This window comes from Euleptes europaea, chromosome 2 (assembly GCF_029931775.1).
Source record: "Euleptes europaea isolate rEulEur1 chromosome 2, rEulEur1.hap1, whole genome shotgun sequence".
NCBI lineage: Eukaryota > Metazoa > Chordata > Lepidosauria > Squamata > Sphaerodactylidae > Euleptes > Euleptes europaea.
In genome coordinates this window covers 7,319,455-7,339,103 of record NC_079313.1, presented here as the reverse complement: position 1 = coordinate 7,339,103, position 19,649 = coordinate 7,319,455, and the positions used below count along the sequence as shown (strand labels likewise).

Below are 19,649 nucleotides of genomic sequence, written 5' to 3'. Positions count from 1 at the left end.
GGGGAACAGATCTGTCGCCTGGAGATCAATTGTAATAGCGGGAGATCCCCAGCCACCATCTGGAGGTCGGCAGCCCTAATTGAAAAGTCTGGAACAGAACATTTGCTCCCTCTTTGACACCTAAGCTAGGTTTTCGAGCTTCACACAAGGGTGACGAACTGCACTTGTTCTCTCAAAATTATCTCATGCTGTCTCTCTTAGAATCATAGAGTTGGACGGTACCACCAGGGTCATCTAGTCCAACCCCCTGCACAAGGCAGCAAATTCACAACTACCTCCCCCCCAAACACCCCCAGTGACCCCTACTCCATGCTCAGAAGATGGCCAAGATGCCCTCCCTCTCATGATCTGCCTAAGGTCATAGGATCAGCATTGCTGACTGATGCCATCTAGCCTCTGCTTCAAAACCTCCAGGGAAGGAGAGCTCACCCCCTCCCGAGGAAGCCTGTTCCACTGAGGAACCGCTCTGACTGTTAGAAAATCCTTCCTAATGTCTAGACGGAAACCCTTTTGATTTAATTTCAACCCTTTGGTTCTGGTCCGACCTTCTGGAGCAACAGAAAACAACTCGGCACCCTCCTCTCTATGACAGCCCGTCAAGTACTTGAAGATGGTTATCATATCCCCTCTCAGTCTTCTCCTCTCCAGGCTAAACATACCCAGCTCCTTCAACCTTTCCTCATAGGACTTTGTCTCCAGACCCCTCACCATTTTTGTTGCCCTCCTCTGGACACTTTCCAGCTTGTCTACATCCTTCTTAAATCTTTCTTCTTCACCAGGTTCCCTCAAGAGCTGAATGTCGGAAAGATCAGTGCCGAAGTGATGTGGAACCTTTTTGCTCAGGATATGAAATATGCAATGGAAGGTGAGTCACTGCAGGCCTCAAGCAGGCAGCCAAGTGTGAATGCAGACTGACAAATATGGGGGGGTCTCTTATGACCCCCAGCCCCCAAGCTTCCCTTTGGTGGGCTTTCTTTGGGCTCTAGGATGGGGAGGACTGTTGACGGAACAGGGAGTTGATTTCCAACTCTGAGTAGGGAAATTCCTGGAGATTTAGGGGCAGAGCCTGGGGAGGGTGGCGTTTGGGGAGGGGAGGGGAAGGAAGTGATGCCATGGAATCCAATCTCCAAGCTTCCATTTTCTCCAGAGGGAACTGGTCTCTCCTGTCTGGCGATCAGTCATAATTCCGGGAGAACTCCAGGCCACATTGGGGGTTTGGCAACCCTAACTGGGAAAAGTCTCACATGAACACATGAAGCTGCCTTATACTGAATCAGACCCTTGGTCCATCCAAGTCAGTATTGTCTAATCAGACCGGCAGCGGCTCTCCAGGGTCTCAGGCAGAGGTCTTTCACATCACCTACTTGCCTGGTCCCTTTAACTGGAGATGCCGAGGATTGAGCCTGGGACTTTCTGCATGCCAAGCAGTTGCTCTACCACTGGGCCACAGCCCTTCCCTTCTCTCTACAGCACTGGTTCCCAACCAGGGGTCCGTGGATCCCCAGGGATCCACGAGAACTAAATTAAGGTCTGCGAAACAAAGTTATAAACCCATAATAAATTAATATTTTCAATTAAAGGTTCTCTATTATAAAATATATATATTCAAATATTATTCTAAGTTTAATGTTTAACTAACAGTTATGATTAAAGTTTATTTTCAAATTGTCGGAATTTTTATTTTGAACCTTGGGGTCCCTGCACCGAACAAAAAAGTCCTAGTGGTCCCTGGTCAAAAAAAGGTTGGGAACCACTGCTCTACAGGGTTTAGGGCAGGGGTGTCAAACATAAGGCCCATGGGCCGGATCCATCCCCTTGAGAGCTCTTATCCAGACTGAGAGCCAGCCAAGGCAGCCACCCCTCCCATTCTCGATCTGGGCTGGCGAGGCATGGCCCGGCCCGACCTGGTCACATTTATGTCATATCCGGCCCTCGTAACAAATTAGTTCGACACCCCTGGTTTAGGGACTATAGTAGACCTTAGGGAAAGTGGTCCATCAGAGCCCCTTAGCTGCCCAGGAAAAGCACCAGCTACCCACAGAGCTCCGACAGACTTCTAGGAACCCTGCCTGTTCACCCTTTCCTTCTCCTCTCCAGAGCATGACAAGCATCGTCTCTGCAAGAGCGCTGACTACATGAATTTGCACTTTAAGGTGAAGTGGCTGTATAATGAATACGTCACTGACCTCCCTTCCTTCAAGACCCGGGTCCCCGAATATCCTGCGTAAGTCAAGGGGTGTTTCTCACTTTTTCATCTGTGCCGTTCTTCTCTTTGTCACGCTTTTATCCCGCCCTTCCTCCCAGGAGTCCATCGGGGAAAACAGAGACCAATCTCTAGTTATGCTAATTAACGCCTGCAAAGGGTGGGGAGTCCCCAGTTGTTTGTTCAAGCCATGGTGATGGGAGGTTGCATGAAGTCTCTTAATGAATTCCTAATCAGCATTTTTCACACTGGAGTCCCCCTTTGGAGCGGCAGAGGGCTCTTTAATTTTATAAATTTTACAGAATATTTTGGACACAGAGTCAAATTGGAATACATCCCTACCTACATACCTGGGTTGTTATAATTCTGCTATAATACTGTTATACATGTTGGATTATGTATTGGTGTGCATTATAAGTGATGTTATTAGACCACTGATGAAGGCCAGGGGGTTGAAACCCATTTGGATCGTGGTTTTTATCAACCTATATTAATCGTCATTTGTGCTTTCTTTTAATATAAATTTTAATGTTTTAATATAGATATCAGCCCCTTAAAATAAATATATTTCTATACACAATTAAGTATTTTTCCACCCAGCCTGGACATTTGTCGTCCCTTCGTTTCTTGTGTATGGAGGCTACACGGGGCGACCTTATCCAGAGCCCATAACTTTGGACCCACCAACCCAATCTTTACCAAACATGGGGGTTCTTGCAAGGAGAGGCCCTACAAGCTACCCTGCAAGTTTGGGGGCTCTGCCTCAAAGAAAGCCCCCCAGGGCCTAATTTTTTGGGGAAACTCGAAAATAAACGGAATTCCCATATTTATCAGTATGGGAATTCGGCTTATTTCGGGTTTCTCGAAAAAAATTGGGCCCAAGAAACCTGAAGCCGAATTTTACCCAAAAACTTTTTTTCACACCCCTAAATCAATCAAATGAATGCAAATGGAAAATCCACACAGCCGCATTTAAAGCAATGGGCTGCTCTCGTCCATGAACCCTTCTCCTGTGCGCCTTGAAGATGCCCCAAGACTCCTGTTTATTTGTCTTGGGAATGCATTGGTGTTTTAAAGCCAAGATTGTTTTCTTGACTTCAACCTTTTTTCTGTTTTGAACTTGCCCAGATGGTTTGAGCCTTTTGTCATACAGTGGCTGGATGAGAACGAGGAAGTTTCGCGAGATTTTCTGCACGGAGCACTGGAACGGGACAAAAAGGACGGGGTAAGCATGCAGAGTTGGAAAATGGTTCTGGCTGAAATGCATCAGGACACAAGTTGAAAAGATGGGAAAGCCTTTAAGTTAGAAATAGAAATTAGAAGGATGTGGAGATAATTTCACATTTTCCCCATCGTGCAGTACTGCCTCTGACCATCTGCGGTGGTGGCGCTACAGAGCAACATAAATCACCGGCAGTTTCTTGGTGCATTGCATGCGCAAGATTGCCGGTTCAGTCCCTGGCATGTCCCTGGCATGTCTTCAGCCTTTCCAGAGCCACTTGTAACTCCCAAGTGACCACATGGCCCCCACTGAGCTGCAACCAGGCAACAAGGAATCACATGACAGAAATAAAGTGTGTGGAGCACTGGGGACTGACTGCCAGGGTGGGGGAAATAGAATGCCACAGGGTGCTTTTGTGGGTCGGTAGGGGGTTCTCTGGACCTTTCGTGCTGAAAAGGAATCCTCTCCATTGCTGAGTGACTTCGGCCTCATCCTGTGGCCCCTCCCAACAGACATGGAAATAAGGGCGGGAGGTGAGACAGCCTTGCTGTCTTCACAAAGGCATTTGCACCAGGTCCTTCCACAAGGGGACCCAAAATAACCGCTATGGAAAGGCTCCTAACCCAGCAGGTGGGGCTCTACCTCCCACCTGAGAGATATGACCCATTGGTTGAAAAGCACTGGAGTAAAGGGTCTCCGAGAGCAGGTGCTGGGAAAGACCTTTCTCTGTTCGAGACCTGGGAAAGCCCCTGCCAGTACAGTTGCCTGTATGAGACTCATTTGTATGAAAGGGCCCTCACCGGGGAGGACATCGGCAGCAACACAATGACATCGCTCCTGGTGACATCATTGCTTTTGGAGAGCCAGCGTGGCTAAGAGGTTAAGAGCAGCAGACTCTAATCTGGAGAACTGAGTTTCATTCCCCACTCCTCCACTTGAGCAGTGGACTCTAATCTGGAGAACCGGGTTTGATTCTCTACTCCTCCACAGGAAGCCATCTGGGTGACCTTGAGCCAGTGACAGTTCTCTCCGAACCCTCTCAGCCCCACCTACCTCACAAGGTGTCTGTTGCAGGGAGGGGAAGGAAAGGCTATTGTAAGCTGCTTTGAGACTCCTTAAAGGTAGAGAAAAGCGGGGTATAAAAACCAACTTTTCTTCTTTATTGGTCAAATGCTAGAGCATCACCAGCAACACGATGTCATGCCTAGTCGTGCCACTCTCAAGATGCTGCTGATCGCTCCCGTTCCCTCCCCCCACCCAGTAAGCAGCAGCAGGGAAGGGCGGCAGGGAGCAGGAGCTCTTCCGTGAAAACAGGAGACCTGGCAACACTGATTGCCCGCCTGAGAAGGCAATTTTGAGCTAGATGGACCCGTGGTCTCGGTAGAATCATAGAATTGGAAAGGACCACCAGAGTCATCTAGTCCAACCCCCTGCACAATGCAGGCAACTCACAACTACCTCCCCCCTACACCCCCAGTGACCCCCACTCCATGTCGAGAAGATGGCCAAGATGCCCTTCCTCTCATAGTTTCCTATGTTTGTGTATAGTTCACATTTAAATCTGAGAGGTCAGATTTGCAAAGCAGAGGCAGCAAGCCCGTTCCTTATGGATCCAGGTGTAAATCTGTGCTTCATGAGAAATAAATCTATGTTCATTAGAAGGAACGCCAGTGTGGTGTAGTGGTTAGGAGCAGTGGACTCTAATCTGGAGAACTGGGTTCGATTCCCCTCTCCTCCACATGAGTGGCGGACTCTAATCTGAAGAATTGGGTTTGGTTTCCTACTCTTCCACATGAGCAGCGGACTCTAGTCTGGAGAACCGGGTTCGATTCATGCGGAGGAGTGGGGAATCGAACCTGGTGCTCCAGATTAGAGTCCGCTGCTCTGAACCACTACACCACTCTGGCTCTCTAGTCTAGTGGACAAGAGTCACACCTTGAAGCAAAATGTTTTTCTTTTAAAGGAAACAGCTTATTTAAGGGCGGTTCCATTAAAGAGGAAAGTCTTCTCCCTGCTGGTTGCAACAGCAACACCTTTTAATCAAGGTGCCTTGCTTTAAAACAAACTTTCTAGTCCTCATGTCTACAGGGACTCAGCTTCCTCTCCCCTTCCCTTGCCTTTGTGCCTCCCTCCAGTTCCAGCAAACGTCGGAGCACGCCCTTTTCTCCTGCTCTGTGGTGGACGTCTTCTCCCAGCTCAACCAGAGCTTTGAGATCATCAAGAAATTGGAGTGCCCCGATCCCCAGATTGTGGGCCACTACATGCGCCGGTTTGCCAAGGTAAGGCGGGAAGTGGTTTTGAGGCAGTGGCAAACATAGCGGAAAGAAATGGGGAAAGGAGGGGGAAATATCCCTACCCTGGCTGAGATCCTGCCTCTACAGCAGGACGCCTTACATCTGTCAAAGTCCCTCAGCCACCACCCAATCGGTAATATGGAGACAATAACCTAGCCTACTTTACAGGGCTGTTGTAAGGTATGTGTGTGTGTGTAAAGTGCCTTCAAGTCGCAGCCGACTTATGGCGACCCCTTTTGGGGTTTGCATGGCAAGAGACTAACAGAGGTGGTTTGCCAGTGCCTTCCTCTGCACAGCAACCCTGGTATTCCTCGGCGGTCTCCCATCCAAATACTAACCAGGGCTGACCCTGCTTAGCTTCTGAGATCTGATGAGATCAGGCTAGCCTGGGCCATCCAGGGCAGGGCGTTGTAAGGTTTACCACCAGGTAATTCAAGTGAAGCACTTTCAACACCGAAAGCCCTTTCTAAGTGTTACTGCTTATTATCATCTGTGAGCCGGGATTCGGTTTTTGCTGCATTCCTGGGAATCATCTTTGATTTTTTTAAAAACAGGTTTCTAGCCCTTAAGGCAGTGGTGTCGAACTCATTTGTTACGAGGGCCAGATATGACATAAATGCCCCTTGGTTGGGCCGGGCCGTGTGTACCATAAAATGTAATGCCAAGGACCGGAGATACAAACTTTATAGAAGACACAAGCAAAGCCAATTAATGATATCATTTTTTACTTTATTTTTTACTTACCGTAAAATACAAACATGCTTAAAACAATAACACTCTTACAGTATTTTCTTTTATTTAACAGTCTTTGATAACTGACAACTTGGGAGCGGGGAGGGGTTAGCTGCCTTAGCTGGCTTGCGGGCGGGATACGAGCTCTCAAGGGGCCGCATCTGGCCCCCTGGGCCTTATGTTTGACACCGCTGCCTTAAGGAATATGGTTGCAGCTCTGGAAACTTACTTTTTTTTCCCTTGAAAAAAGAAAGATAACAATGAGTGGCTCAAAAGTACCTAAGCAACCTTACAGAAATCTGAGAAGTCAGATGAGACGCTGGCTGAGGGAAGACGGAGCTTTAGTATGGAAGTGCCGTCAAGTCGCAGCCGACTTATGGCAACCCCAGCAAGGGGATTTCAAGGCAAGTGAGAACTAGAGGTGGTTTTCCATTGCCTTCCCTCAGAGTCTGCCTTGGTGGTCTCCCATCCAAGTACCAGCCCTGCTTAGCTTATGAGATCTGATGAGCTGGGGCTATACCATGCCGCTTTCCCTCTCAGGTGGAGCTTTAACACCTTGGCAATTCCATAACCTGTCCTCATAAACAGGCAATGTCAACATTAGTTGTCCAAAACAGTATAAACCGCAGGAGGAATAATGCAGGGCAAAGTGCAATTTTGCTCAATTTGCATAGGGTTGGAGAATCCCTCTTTTTCTTAGAATAACAGAATCATAGAGTTGGAAGGGACCACCAGGTTCATCTCATCCAACCCCCTGCACAATGCAGGAAATTCCAAACTACCCCACACACCCCCAGTGACCCCTACTCCATGCCCAGAAGATGGCCAAAGTGTCCTCTCTCTCATGTTCTGCTTAAGGTCATAGAATCAGCACTGCTGACAGATGGCCATCTAGCCTCTGCTTAAAAACCTCCAGGGAAGGAGAGCTCACCACCTCCCGAGGAAGCCTGTTCCACTGAGAAACCGCTCTAACTGTTGGAAAGTTATTCCTAATGTCTAGACGGAAATTCTTTCAATTTAATTTCAATCCATTGGTTCTGGTCCGACCTTCTTGATGCACCCCTACCTCTGAAGTACTGGCCGGAGTATGGCAGAGGACAGCCGTCCCCTGCCCCTGTTGGAAACAAGACGCTGGATTCAACAGCAATCTGGCCTGATCCAGCAGGGCTCCTTTTACATTCTTGTGAGATTCACTAGAAAAGCAGAACCAGAATTTTACACGGCCTCATAAAGCTATAAGCAAGAACACTTTTTAAAAAGGCAAAATAGAAAGCTATCAACCCCCTATCCTAGCTAAGGTTCGAGATCAGATCCAGCCAAGGCAAAAAGAAAACCAGACTCGGAACACAGACTCATTTGGGGGCAACGGATGTTGAATACCAGTGCAGTTGTCAGGTGGGGGCCTTGGATCCGCCCCAGCAAGGCAGTTTTTTGGGTCTGGTGGTTTCATGGCTCCTCTTCTGATTGGCCCTTCTTTGCTTTCAGACCATTAGCAACGTTTTGCTGCAGTATGCTGAGATCATCTCCAAGGATTTTGCCTCCTACTGCTCGAAAGAGAAGGAGAAAGTGGTGATGTATCCTTCTCCATATCTTCCTCATAGCAACTTCTCTTAGCCACCGGGATTTTCTCCAAGCGGTACACTGGTGGTTGGAAGTACGGCGGGTCTGGATGCAGTTGCCAAGGGGGTGTGGGTGGCACAATACCAGGGGGCTTTGCCAGGGGCACCAGCATGTAACAGGTTTCCAGAGAATGGTCTGATCCAACAGATCTTAGGACCTTGTCCCATGTATGAACAGAGGGTTAAAGGGTAAGAGGGGAAAGGTATACAATTTAAAATACCTTTTTAAAAAAAAGATTTGCTAGAAAAGCAGAACCAGAATTTTACACGGTGTTAGAAAGTTAGAGGGGATAAGAGGGGAAAGGTATATAATTTAAAATACCTTAAAAAATTTTTTGCAAGAAAAGCAGAACCAGAATTTTACATGGCATTAGAAAGCAATAATCAAGACAACTTTTTTAAAAAGGCAAAATAGAAAACTATCAACCCCATATACTGGCTAAGGTTCGAGATCAGAGCCAGGCAAAGCAAAAAAAAAGACTCGGATCGCAGTCTCTTGGTCCAGGGTCCTTTAAGAGAGAGTCAGCTCCAGTTCCTCAGAACGAAGTAGGAAGTGTGCCATATTTCGGGTTGCCAGCTCTGAAGCTCGATCCTTGTTGGAGAGGGTAACTCAACAAATGTGTCTGATAGGCACGCTGTCCAACCAGAATACTTAGCTCATGGTCACACCCCATATCATCATTCCTTATAGCATTTCTCTATACGTCGTTTCCCCACAAGTAACATTGCTAGCTGTGTTGGTCCTAATATTAGAGATTGGATTTCTCTCCTTGTGTAAAAGGAGAGTAAAACAAATTCACCCATTAAAGTATCATGTGGGGCTGTTTTTTAAAACCTTTTGTTTTTAATAAAGGCGGATCATTCAAATGAGAGGAGGCAAATTTTGTCCCCCACTGGGGGGTGTCTTACTTTGCTATACCGAGCACTTGGCTTTTTAGAGAATTTTTTTCCCTCTTCCTGCCCCCTCTGCAAGTGAAAATTTCAGTTGCCTCTGTAGTTGCTTCCTCCTTTGTGAGTGACATTTGGGGAGAGTGGCGAGGACAGGAAGGATCCGGGGAGTCTTGGTTGCCCTGGTGTGAGTATCAGCTGTCAGCATCCCAAGCGAGGTTTCTGTGATGGCCGAATCCCAAGCCTAGCAGCACGGCCCCTTAAAGGGCTGTGTTTGGCTCAGGGCAAAGAGGTCCCCCCTATGCCAGCCACATCTCACAAGTGCATTATAACCACAACAAATGAAAATAGTTGCATTAAAAAAAATCACTGTTTTCATTACATTCAATAAACTTATTTTCTCCCCCACTGGTCTCTCTCCTTCTGTGTGCTGTTTGGTAAGGGGCAGACCCCACTTCCCCTCCTATCCCCTAGATTCTGGCCATCCATGGCCCCTAGCGAAGTCTCAAGAGGAGAGACAGTGCTATGTTTCCAGTGCAAATACTTTTAGGGGTTCCTATCCGAGGACTAGCATCTGCATCCACTCTCCGGCACGCTGATGGAATAATTCATTATATGAACTATTTTGATTTTCCCCCTTCTTCTAGCCCTGCATCCTGATGAACAACATTCAGCAACTTCGTGTCCAGCTGGAGAAGATGTTCGAGGCCATGGGAGGGAAAGAGGTTTGTCTTTCTGTACTCCTTAATCCACTAAGCAAGAGAGCCAGGGTGGTGTAGTGGTTAAGAGCTGTAGTTTGGAGCGGTGGAGTCTGATCTGGAGAGCCGGGTTTGATTCCCCCACTCCTCCACGTGAGTGGCGGAGGCTAATCTGGCGAACCGGGTTGGTTTTCCCACCCCTACGCATGTAGCCAGCTGGGTGACCTTGGGCTAGTCACAGTTCTCTCTGAACTCTCTCAGCCCCACCTACCACACAGGGTGTCTGTTGTGGGGAGGGGAAGGGAAGGTGACTGTAAGCCGGTTTGAGTCTCCCTTAAGTGGTAGAGAAATTCAGCATATAAAAACCAACTCTTCTTCTTCTCCTCCTTCTTCTCCTTCTGCTCCTCCTCCTCTAAGGGAAGAAGTTGGTTTTTATATCCTGCTTTTTTTACAGTGTGGTGTAGTGGTTAAGAGCAGTGGTTTGGAGGGGTGGACTCTGATCTGGAGAACCGGGTTTGATTCCCCACTCCTCCACATGAGCAGCGGAGGCTAATCTGGTGAACCGGGTTGGTTTCCCCGCCCCTACACACGAAGCCAGCTGGGTGAACTTGGGCAAGTCATTCTCTCTCAGCCCCACTGGGCGTCTGTTGTGGGGAGGGGAAGGGAAGCTGATGGTAAGCCGGTTTGATTCTCCCTTAAGTGGCAGAGAAAGTCGGCATATAAAAACCAACTTTTCTTCTCCTTCTCCTTCTGCTCCTCCTCCTCTAAGGAAGAAGTTCCCTTCTTCTTCTTCTTCTTCTTCTTCTTCTTCTTCTTCTTCTTCTTCTTCTTCGCAGGTGGCCAGGCCCAGTTTCTAAACTGACCGGCGCTGGCGCTCAGCCTTGATTGGATATCACATTGTTCAGAAAGTTCTCTTATACACATACATACGCACTGTCCATCTCAGGCCTCAGAGAATATATTTATATACATTGCTATAGTAATTTGCTTTCCTCCTAATGACTGTTTTGCTTTCTGTCCGCCCAGCTGGACACTGAGGCCAGCGACATCCTCAAAGAGCTTCAAGTGAAACTGAACAATGTCTTGGACGAGCTGAGCCGGGTGTTTGCCACCAGGTATGGCTAATGGGAAGACTGGACTGGACTGGAGGGAAGGTTTTTTTAAAATTTGTAAAATAAGAGCCAGCGTGGTGTAGTGGTTAAAGTGTCCGACTAGGACCTGGGAGACTCAGGTTCAGATCCCCAATCTGCCATGGAAACTTCCTGGGTGACCTTGGGCCAGTCACACACTCTCAGCCTCGACCCTGGCAAGTACTTGGGTGAGAGTCCGCCAAGGAATACCAGGGGAGGCGGACATTGGCAAACCACTTCTGAATGGTCTCTTGCCTTGAAAACCCCACCAGGGGTCACCATATGTCAGCTGTAAAAAAAAGGTAAAGGTCCCCTGTGCAAGCACCGGGTCATTCCTGGCCCATGGGGTGACGTCACATCCCGACGTTTCCTAGGCAGACTTTGTTTACGGGGTGGTTTGCCGTTGCCTTCCCCAGTCATCTTCCCTTTACCCCCAGCCAGCTGGGTACTCATTTTACCGACCTCGGAAGGATGGAAGGCTGAGTCCACCTTGAGCCGGCTACCTGAAACCGACTTCTGTAGGGATCGAACTCAGGTCGAGAGCAGAGCTTTTGACTGCAGTACTGCTGCTTACCTTTCTGCGCCACGGGACTCACGTACAAGTCTTGATGGCAAAAAAAAGTGTGTGTGTGATTTATATATATGTGTGTGTGTGTGTGTGTGTGTGTAGTCGAAAGTAGAATCACAACATTAAGGAATGATTTATATCAATTTTACTTTACTCTTTTATCCTTTTTATATACTGCAGATTGTACTATGCCAATAAAGGTATTTGAAATTTGAAAATTATATATATATAAAAAACTGTGTGTGTGTATACACACACACACACACACACACACTTTTCTTTTGCCATCAAGTTATAGCTGACTAATCCATTTTTATATCCATTGCTATATATCAAACCCGGTTCCCCAGATTAGAGTCCGCCGCTCATGTGGAGGAGTGGGGGGATCAAACCCGGTTCTCCAAATTGGTGTCCACCTCTCTTAACCACTACGCCATGCTGGACTAGAGAGATCTCCTTGGCCTATTCCAGCCAAGATATTCTTATGTTCGGGACCTATGAAGAAATCCCTCACACACACCTGGAAAACATCTGACGAGGCCTCTCCCCTTCTCCTCCCTCCCTAGTTTTCAACCACATATTGAGGAATGCGTGAAGCAGATGGGGGATATCCTGAGTCAGGTGAAGGGAACCGGAAATGTCCCTGCCAGCGCCTGCAGCAGTGTGGCCCAGGATGCCGACAACGTGTTGCAACCCATAATGGATCTCTTGGACAGCAAGTGAGTGAACCTGGATGAGGTCTGGGGTGGAGGGTGTTATGGGTATCACAGGTGCACGTTTCCATGCGTGTTCTTTTAATTTAATTTTTATAAAAATGTTGGAGCATTATATCCAATAAGTAATGGGTTGTGTCTGTCCTCCAGCACAAGAGAATCTTTGAACCTGACAGGCATGTGGTCCAACCAGAACACTTAGCCATTTTCACCTCACACAACACACCTGACTGGTATCACTAAACACAATGTTTTTTCCCCCAGTCACAGGGCTGGCTCAGAAGCTAATGTGGAGAGTGGAAGCTAAGGCTTCCAACACTCTCAACATTAAAGGAGAGCGAGAGAGACCCTTGTGCTGCAGGAAGGTCCCTTGTGTTGGACGAAGTAAGTGCAACAAAGTGATAGAATCATAGAGTTGCATGGGGCCATACAGGCCATCTAGTCCGACCCCTGGCTCAATGCAGGATCAGCCTAGAGCATCCCTGCCAAATTTCACTACATAGATGCAATCCTGCAGAAGTCGGCTAATGGAAAATTCCCACAATAGAAAACAAAGGGGATTTTTTGCGAAACTCCCGTGGGGGCATTTTTGGGGGGAGAGGCCCCAAATTTTCAGGGTAGCTTTCAGGGACTCTCCTTGCATGAACCCCAGTTTGGTGAAGATTGGGTTAGGGGTCTGGTGTTATGGCCTTGGAGAGGTCGCCCCCTCCCTCCTCCATAGACAAGCATTAACGAACAGAGAATCTGACTTACCTTCTTGCTTCTGTATGGAGGCGGGAGGGGGTGACCTTATCCAGAGCCCATAACTTTGGACCCACCAACCCAATCTTCACCAAACTTGGGGGTTCTTGCAAGGAGAGTCCCTGCAAGCTACCCTGCAAGATTGGGCACTCTATCTCAAAAAATGCCCCCCAGGGCTGAATTTTTTGGGAAACCCAAAAATAAACCGAACTCCCATATTTACCGGTTTGGGAATTCGCCTTGTTTTGGGTTTCCCAAAAAGAAATCGGACCCAACAAACCCAAACCCGAATTTTACAAAAAAAAAAGTTTTTGCACACCCCTAGTTCTGCCCAGCACTTCATATGTTTACTTGGAAGTCAGTCCCATTCAGAAAAGGTTATCTGTACCATTTCCTGTGCCCATGCCTTTCTCCCTCCCTCCAGCCTGACTCTCTTTGCCAAGATCTGCGAGAAGACGGTCTTGAAACGAGTTCTGAAGGAGCTTTGGAAACTGGTCATGAACACCATGGAGAAGACCATCGTGCTTCCCCCTCTCACCGACCAGACGGTGAGTCCTGCTCGAAGGGTTGGCCATTAGACCTAGCAGGAAGGGCTGTACCTCCCCTTGGCCCCTCTCTATCATCTTCCAAAAACGCTGGCAGTGTGGAAATCCTTGTATTGGAAAATATTGGGAAGTATTGGAAAAATCGAATGGGTTAACAGTGCTTGCAAACTAACTAAGCCAAGAATGGCTGGCTGGCGCAAATCAGTAATATATAATAGCATAGCTGATATGGCAGGTTGGCATAGTAACTCAGTTTCCCACGGGAGAGGAATGCACGAGATAAAGTGTCTAACAACAGAGCGAGGCAGCTGCGAGAAGCCGCGAGAAAGTCATAACACCTCAGAGGAGCCGAGGAGCCGAACAGGCCCACTCCTGACATCAGGTTTCATACATTCTGTGAGTGCAAACTTGGTACTGGTTGTAGAAATCAGTGCGCTGCACGTCAAAATCAGTGCGCTGCACATCTATGCACATTGTGAGCCATTCCTTTGAATCTTTTCCCCTTTCTGTCCCTCACCAATGTACACTGGTACATGGATATGACAGTGCAAAAAAATCTGTCTGCATGTCGTCGTATAGGACAATTGCTCTGAGATTCTTCTTCAACCAAAGTCGAGGAGTGCCTGGGCCAGGGGTGGGGAACCTTTTTTCTGCCAAGGGCCTTTTGGATATTTCTAACATCATTCGTGGGCCATACAAAATTATCAACTTAAAAATTAGTCGACCAAGCCCCAAGCAGGCAGCTGCCCTGGATGACACCCCTGGATGCGGCTGGTGCAGGCAAGCAGGCAGGCATCCAACTAGTGGCACACTTGTCCACCTAGTGGCACAGGATGGTCTGTTGCACCAGCTGGGTGTAGCCATCCAGCTGCATGCCGGAGTTGCTCCTGCTCCGCATGGTCGGGGCCAGATTCTACAGCCGGCTCCTGCTACCTCCACCTGCAGGGGTGAAATGAGGACACAGTGGATAAGAACTCCACCCCCACCCCCGCACACGCATTTTGGCCCTGCCCCCTTTAACCCCTCCATTGTCACCACTCCGCCCCCACCCTCTTGTAGTACAGAGGGAATACGTTTCTCCATGGCCCGGGTGGGAAAGGGTTAACACAGTTTCTTGGGCGGTCCTAGCAGCTCCATAGCTAATGACTCTTCTGCAAGGGGGGGAAGATTCCTTTTCTTGGTATCCACCTTGAATAGAGGCTATTCCTGTCTGCGGGAGGGGGCGGATCGCCAGTCTTAGATCCTTCTGAGCTAGAGATCTTACAGAACCCACGAAGGGCCAGACCAAATGATTTCGCGGGCCTTAAACGGCCCCTGGGCCTGACGTTCCCCACCCCTGGCCAAGGCGCATCAGTGGAACCCTTCACACATAGGTGACAGGAATCTCAATGCAATCATCACATATGACTGTGTGAAGATTGCACCCTCACAGTGCTTTATCAGTATGCTCAAGCACATTGGTAATACGGAGGAGGAAGTAAAGATGGAAGCGAAATCAAAGCCACAGCAATCTCTGCCGTGTTCCAATGTTGCAATTAATTTTAGAAACTCCTCCCAGTTAAACTGGAATTGAGGAGTAGCAAATAACATCACAGAGAGCATTTCCATAACAATCACTGAATGGAATGGGAGAGAAATCCATTTATCCCTAAAGTCTCAGCTTTCCTTTTAATCAAGCAAATTATTGTCCCATGAGAAAGCATCTTCTTTTGAACGGGAAGCTTTGGGTGAAAATGCATGGTCGCTTTAGCCTCCTTTATTCCCTGTTTCAGCCAGGATTTAGCCAGGATCGAATGCACATTCGGCGAAACGCATGCGTTCGATCCTGGCTGAATCCTGGCTGAAACGGGGAATAAAGGAGGCTAAAGGGACCATGCGTTTTCACCCATTTGTTTGAAAGTGAGAGGGCAGTGGCGTATGAAATTTCGGCAGCCAGCAAATTTGCTGAGTAAGGTCTTTCGTGTCCAGGGATGGGGCATTATTGCCTCGATGCAAAAGAAAGCGGAACACAATTGCATGCAGATATATATTTGTGCAAGTTTGCTCAGTTTGCACAGTGGATACAGGAAATAGCTTTTCTTGGGGTGGGGTGAAGGTTAACTAGGTGCAAGTTTTCAGTCCTGTGTTTCAAGAACAGGCAGCCTTCCTTATTTATCTCCCCGCATGCCAAAGTCCGCCAGCTCTCTGGATGAACCACAGCAATCTCCAGGATGGCCCCACACCACACACACCCAGTTCTAAGTGTGGGTGTGATTCCATATGTTTTGGTACAGTCAGTCTCTCAAGCATTTCTTTGGGGAAAGAAACACAGTTGTGTCTCAGGCCTTGTTCCTAGAAAACGGGAAATAAACATAATTAACTTACAGATTCCTTGCCACTAGGTGTGATTCTTGGCCTTTAGCTTCAGCATCTTTAAAAGGCGATTGAAAGAGAAGTATGGCTCTTACCTAAAATAGCTCAATAGAATCATAGAATCATAAAGTTGGAAGGGACCACCAGGGTCATCTAGTCCAACCCTCTGCACAATGCAGGAAATGGAGCCTTCATGCTCAGAGGCAGCATGCCCCTCAATACCAGCCTTGCTTTTAAGTCTTCCAGGGGCATTTGGTTGGCTACTGTGGGAAGCAAGATGCCGGACTAGATAGATCTTTGGCCTGATTGGGCTGGGGATGTTCTTATGCGAAGGTAAGCCGGTTTCTGGACTGTATCATTTCTGATTGTAGGTGGGGACTCAAATGTTTCTGCATACAAATAATCTTTGCACACAGAAAACTAGCCAGTCAGGGGGAAAGATTTCTAGCTTAGCTTTCTATGTGCAGAGAATTTCTTTGAACTGAGGAAAGGACGGCCATGTAAGGCCCCACCTGCTGCCTGAAGTGGAACACTCCAGATACGGGTTGACCTACTCATCGGCTGTTTGTGAGAATGAGACCAGGCAACCCCCTTCTGCAGTTTCAAGAAAGATTTCTCCGGAAACTTCGGAGGCAGGCCCGTAATAGCTCCCCTCTTGACAGAGAGCCATTGATGGTAGGATTTTGTGTCAGGGCTCAAGCGTCTGCGGCACCTTTCACGTCTCCTGGGCACAGTTCAAGGGACTGGTTTTGCGCTCTACAAATCATAAGGCTGTGTACAGACAATCCCAGCTGTGGGTCCAGAGGCAGAGCTAGAGCATCTTACATTGAGCCTTAGAAACACCTGCCGTAAAAAGTCTTCCCTCCCACGCTTTCTGCGGAGCTCTCACTTTTGAAATAGATTGCTCTTGCTGCTTTCTTCTCTATAGTAAGTCAGCTCATACAAATTGATATCTGGGGTCATTATAGACCCCGATACTGTCCCTGTGTAGCTGTTCTGATGGGGGGGCGGGGGGGCAATTACATAAGTAAGGTGCTAATACACCTTGGATTAAAACCATCTGTTTTACTTAATTAGGATCAGTTTGATCCCAATGCCTGGTTAATCGTTGCCTTCAAGTTTATGGAGGGATAAATCTCTCGGTTTGTGAAATTGAACTCGAAGGTTTTGCGCCAGGGTCGGAAAAGGCAGCAGGAGTCAGTGCGTGTGGTTAACATGCCGCCATCCATCCACCCCTTTAGATTCCTCAATGATTTCTGCCTTGTGGTGGGATGGGAGACAGGCAATCCTTTCCTCGTTCAAAATCTCCTCTTCTGACTTAGTTCCAGTCACTCCTCTGCATTGAAGTTTCCTTTAAAAAAATGTTAATTTCATTTCCAGTAAACTTTTCTGGAGCTCTTCAATTGACTTTTTTAGAGCTGCTATTTCAAAACAAACCCATTGCAAGGTAGTAGCAGCTGCTTGGCATGCTAAATGGCCTTTGCAAGTGAAGGCAGCTCAGCAGATAGCTCAACTTTACAGTCACAAGGGCCATTTATGCATGGCTGTTTCCTCGCGGTCACCCCACCGACTATTTTGGGGCTTTGCTTTATGCTTGCATTTTCCGACTATCAGAGGTCGCCTCAGTCTCCCCGCACGTTTTCATGCTCTTTCCGCTCGTTTTCTGGATGCAGGCTAACACGAATCCAGAAAACTCGGGCAAAGCGTGTGGAAATGCGCAGGGGGAGCAAGGCAACCTCTGACAGTTGGAAAATGCAAGCATAATCAAAGCAAAACCCCGAAGTAGTCAGCAGGGTGACCTCGAGGAAACAGCCATGCATAAATGGCCAAAGAGTGTTATTGAGCTGTGTAGCAAAAAGATTTAACGAATTTCTAAAGAGCTCCTTTTCTTAGGGGATGTTGGACATTCTGTGATCCCACAAAGTACAGGTCTACCTTTCAAATTTAGGCATTGGACGTTTCTTCTTTTTTTTAAAAAAAAAATTGAAATAGGTTTGGAAATATAATGATCAAGATTAACTGTGCAGCCGTATTTCTTGTGATGAGAGGGGTGATGAGTATTTCTAAAAGTAGTGAGCTCTTGTTGGGCCTGTGTGTGTGTGTGTGTGTGTGTGTGTACGTCAAGGCTGTTGTCTTTGCTTGTGCTATACGGGAAGCTGTTTTGTGTAGGGATGCAACCAAATCTCTCTCACACACCCTAACACACCCTAACACGAAATGCCCTATTTTGTTTTCCCTGGTTCAAAATGAACCCCACAAGCCTACTTTTTTCATGCCGTTTCTCTTTCCTCCCACCGAAATGTTTCCCTTTCAATGTTACTCCACGTTGAAAGTAATTTGCATAGCAACGGCACGAGAGAGACGAATGAAGGAGGACGGGGAAAGGGGGGAAACGAAAAGTCTCCGGTCGCCCCCCCCCCAAAAAAAAACCCTAACGAGCATCCCTATCGATTTGATGGTGGGTCAGGAGGGATTGTGGTGCGTGTGGGGAGGGTCAGTTTGGGGCTGGAGAGGGTGCAGTGCCTTGAAGGTTGTGGCTCACTCACGTGACCGTTATTTTTTCCAATTGCTCCGCTCCCCTCACCCCGGCAGATGATTGTAAGTACGGCAGCTCACCTTGTCTGTCTTGTCTGTCTCTATCTCTCTTCCTGTCCGTGTGCCTTGCGTACAGTTACCCACCTCCCTTTCTAAAAAAAGAAAAGAACTTGAGCTGGTATTTTTTGTCCTTTTCTGTTGTGGCTGCCTGCCCTCTCCACTGTGCCTCTCTTCCTCGCTCCTGCCTCCCCTGCCCCAGAAACCTTTGCCTCTTCTTGTTCCGTGACACCCCCGCCATTGCTGAACTACTTCGCGCCGGCTATTATGTCTTGGTGGAAAGTTTGCTGCCCACCCCACCCTATCCGGTTTCTATGCCTGGGTTGCTTTCTGGGGGGGGCGGGAGGGTTCTGGAGGGGATTTCCCATAGCTGAAAGTGGGTGGGAGTGGTCTCAGTTTCATAGGTGGACCCTTAACCCAGAATCCAATTCTACTTTCACTTCTTGTAGCTGTGAAGGGCTAGTCTTGAGGGGCGGCTAGCATAGGGTGTGTGTTCTTTGAGACCAATCTGTCCCCCTGCTCATGGGCTCCCAGCCCCTGCATCTATCTTGTACAGGGGTCCCCAACGTGGTGGCCACCAACACCTGTCCTGGTGCCGGCCAAGTGCTTTCAAAAAGTGGGCAGGGCTTCTGATTGGCTGGGCAGATTAGAAAGAATCCTGTTAAAAAGTTTCTGCCTGAAATGTTAAAAGAGTAATGACTATTAGAGTTATACATTACCTCGCTCCTACGGCAGCCGTTTTGTGTTTGCGCCCACCACTCTTTGTCAGAATTCCAAAACTGCCCTCCATCTCAAAAAGGTTGGGGATCCCTGATTTAGTGCATTTTTATCCTTCTGTCAAGGAGCTCACGATGGCAAATGTTGATTCTCTATACCCTATTTTATTCTCACAATCACCCTGTGAAGAAAGTTAGCCTGAGAGAGTGTGACTGTCCCATAGGCCTTTTATGCATTTCCCCACGGTCACCCCACCAACTGCTTTGCCGCTTCCTTTTGATTATGCATGCCTTTTCCGCCTCTCAGAGGTCGCCGCGCTCTCCCTGCTCGTTTTGCCCTTGTTTTCTGGATGCTGTTTTAGCTAGAATCTGGAAAATGCAGGCAAAACACGCAGGGAGAGCGAGGCGACCTCTGATGGTTTGGAAAGGCATGCATAAGCAAAAGGAAGCCCCGAAGCAGTCAGTGGGGTGATCGCGGGGAAATGTCCCTGCATAAAAGGACATAGTCACCCAACACATGGCAGCATAGAGACTTGAACCCTGGTCTCCAAGATTTGAACATGGCCCTGTTACCCCACATTGGTTCACCGCTTCAGTTTCTCTGCTGTTCTCCAGGTTATATTCTGGCAGCAAGGG

At 48.0% G+C, this 19,649-nt stretch overlaps 1 protein-coding gene across 1 annotated transcript in view; it reads left to right on the top strand.

The window, feature by feature from the left end:
• UNC13A (unc-13 homolog A) overlaps positions 1 to 19,649 on the top strand; it is a 117,791-nt gene that overhangs the window by 67,917 nt on the left and 30,225 nt on the right. Inside the window, exons 28-37 of the mRNA XM_056867696.1 lie at positions 780 to 865; positions 2,098 to 2,224; positions 3,332 to 3,428; positions 5,561 to 5,704; positions 7,937 to 8,020; positions 9,606 to 9,683; positions 10,683 to 10,771; positions 11,921 to 12,073; positions 13,233 to 13,356; positions 18,298 to 18,303. Coding sequence (XP_056723674.1) covers positions 780 to 865; positions 2,098 to 2,224; positions 3,332 to 3,428; positions 5,561 to 5,704; positions 7,937 to 8,020; positions 9,606 to 9,683; positions 10,683 to 10,771; positions 11,921 to 12,073; positions 13,233 to 13,356; positions 18,298 to 18,303 — 988 coding nt within the window. The remainder of the gene's footprint in view (positions 1 to 779; positions 866 to 2,097; positions 2,225 to 3,331; positions 3,429 to 5,560; positions 5,705 to 7,936; positions 8,021 to 9,605; positions 9,684 to 10,682; positions 10,772 to 11,920; positions 12,074 to 13,232; positions 13,357 to 18,297; positions 18,304 to 19,649) is intronic.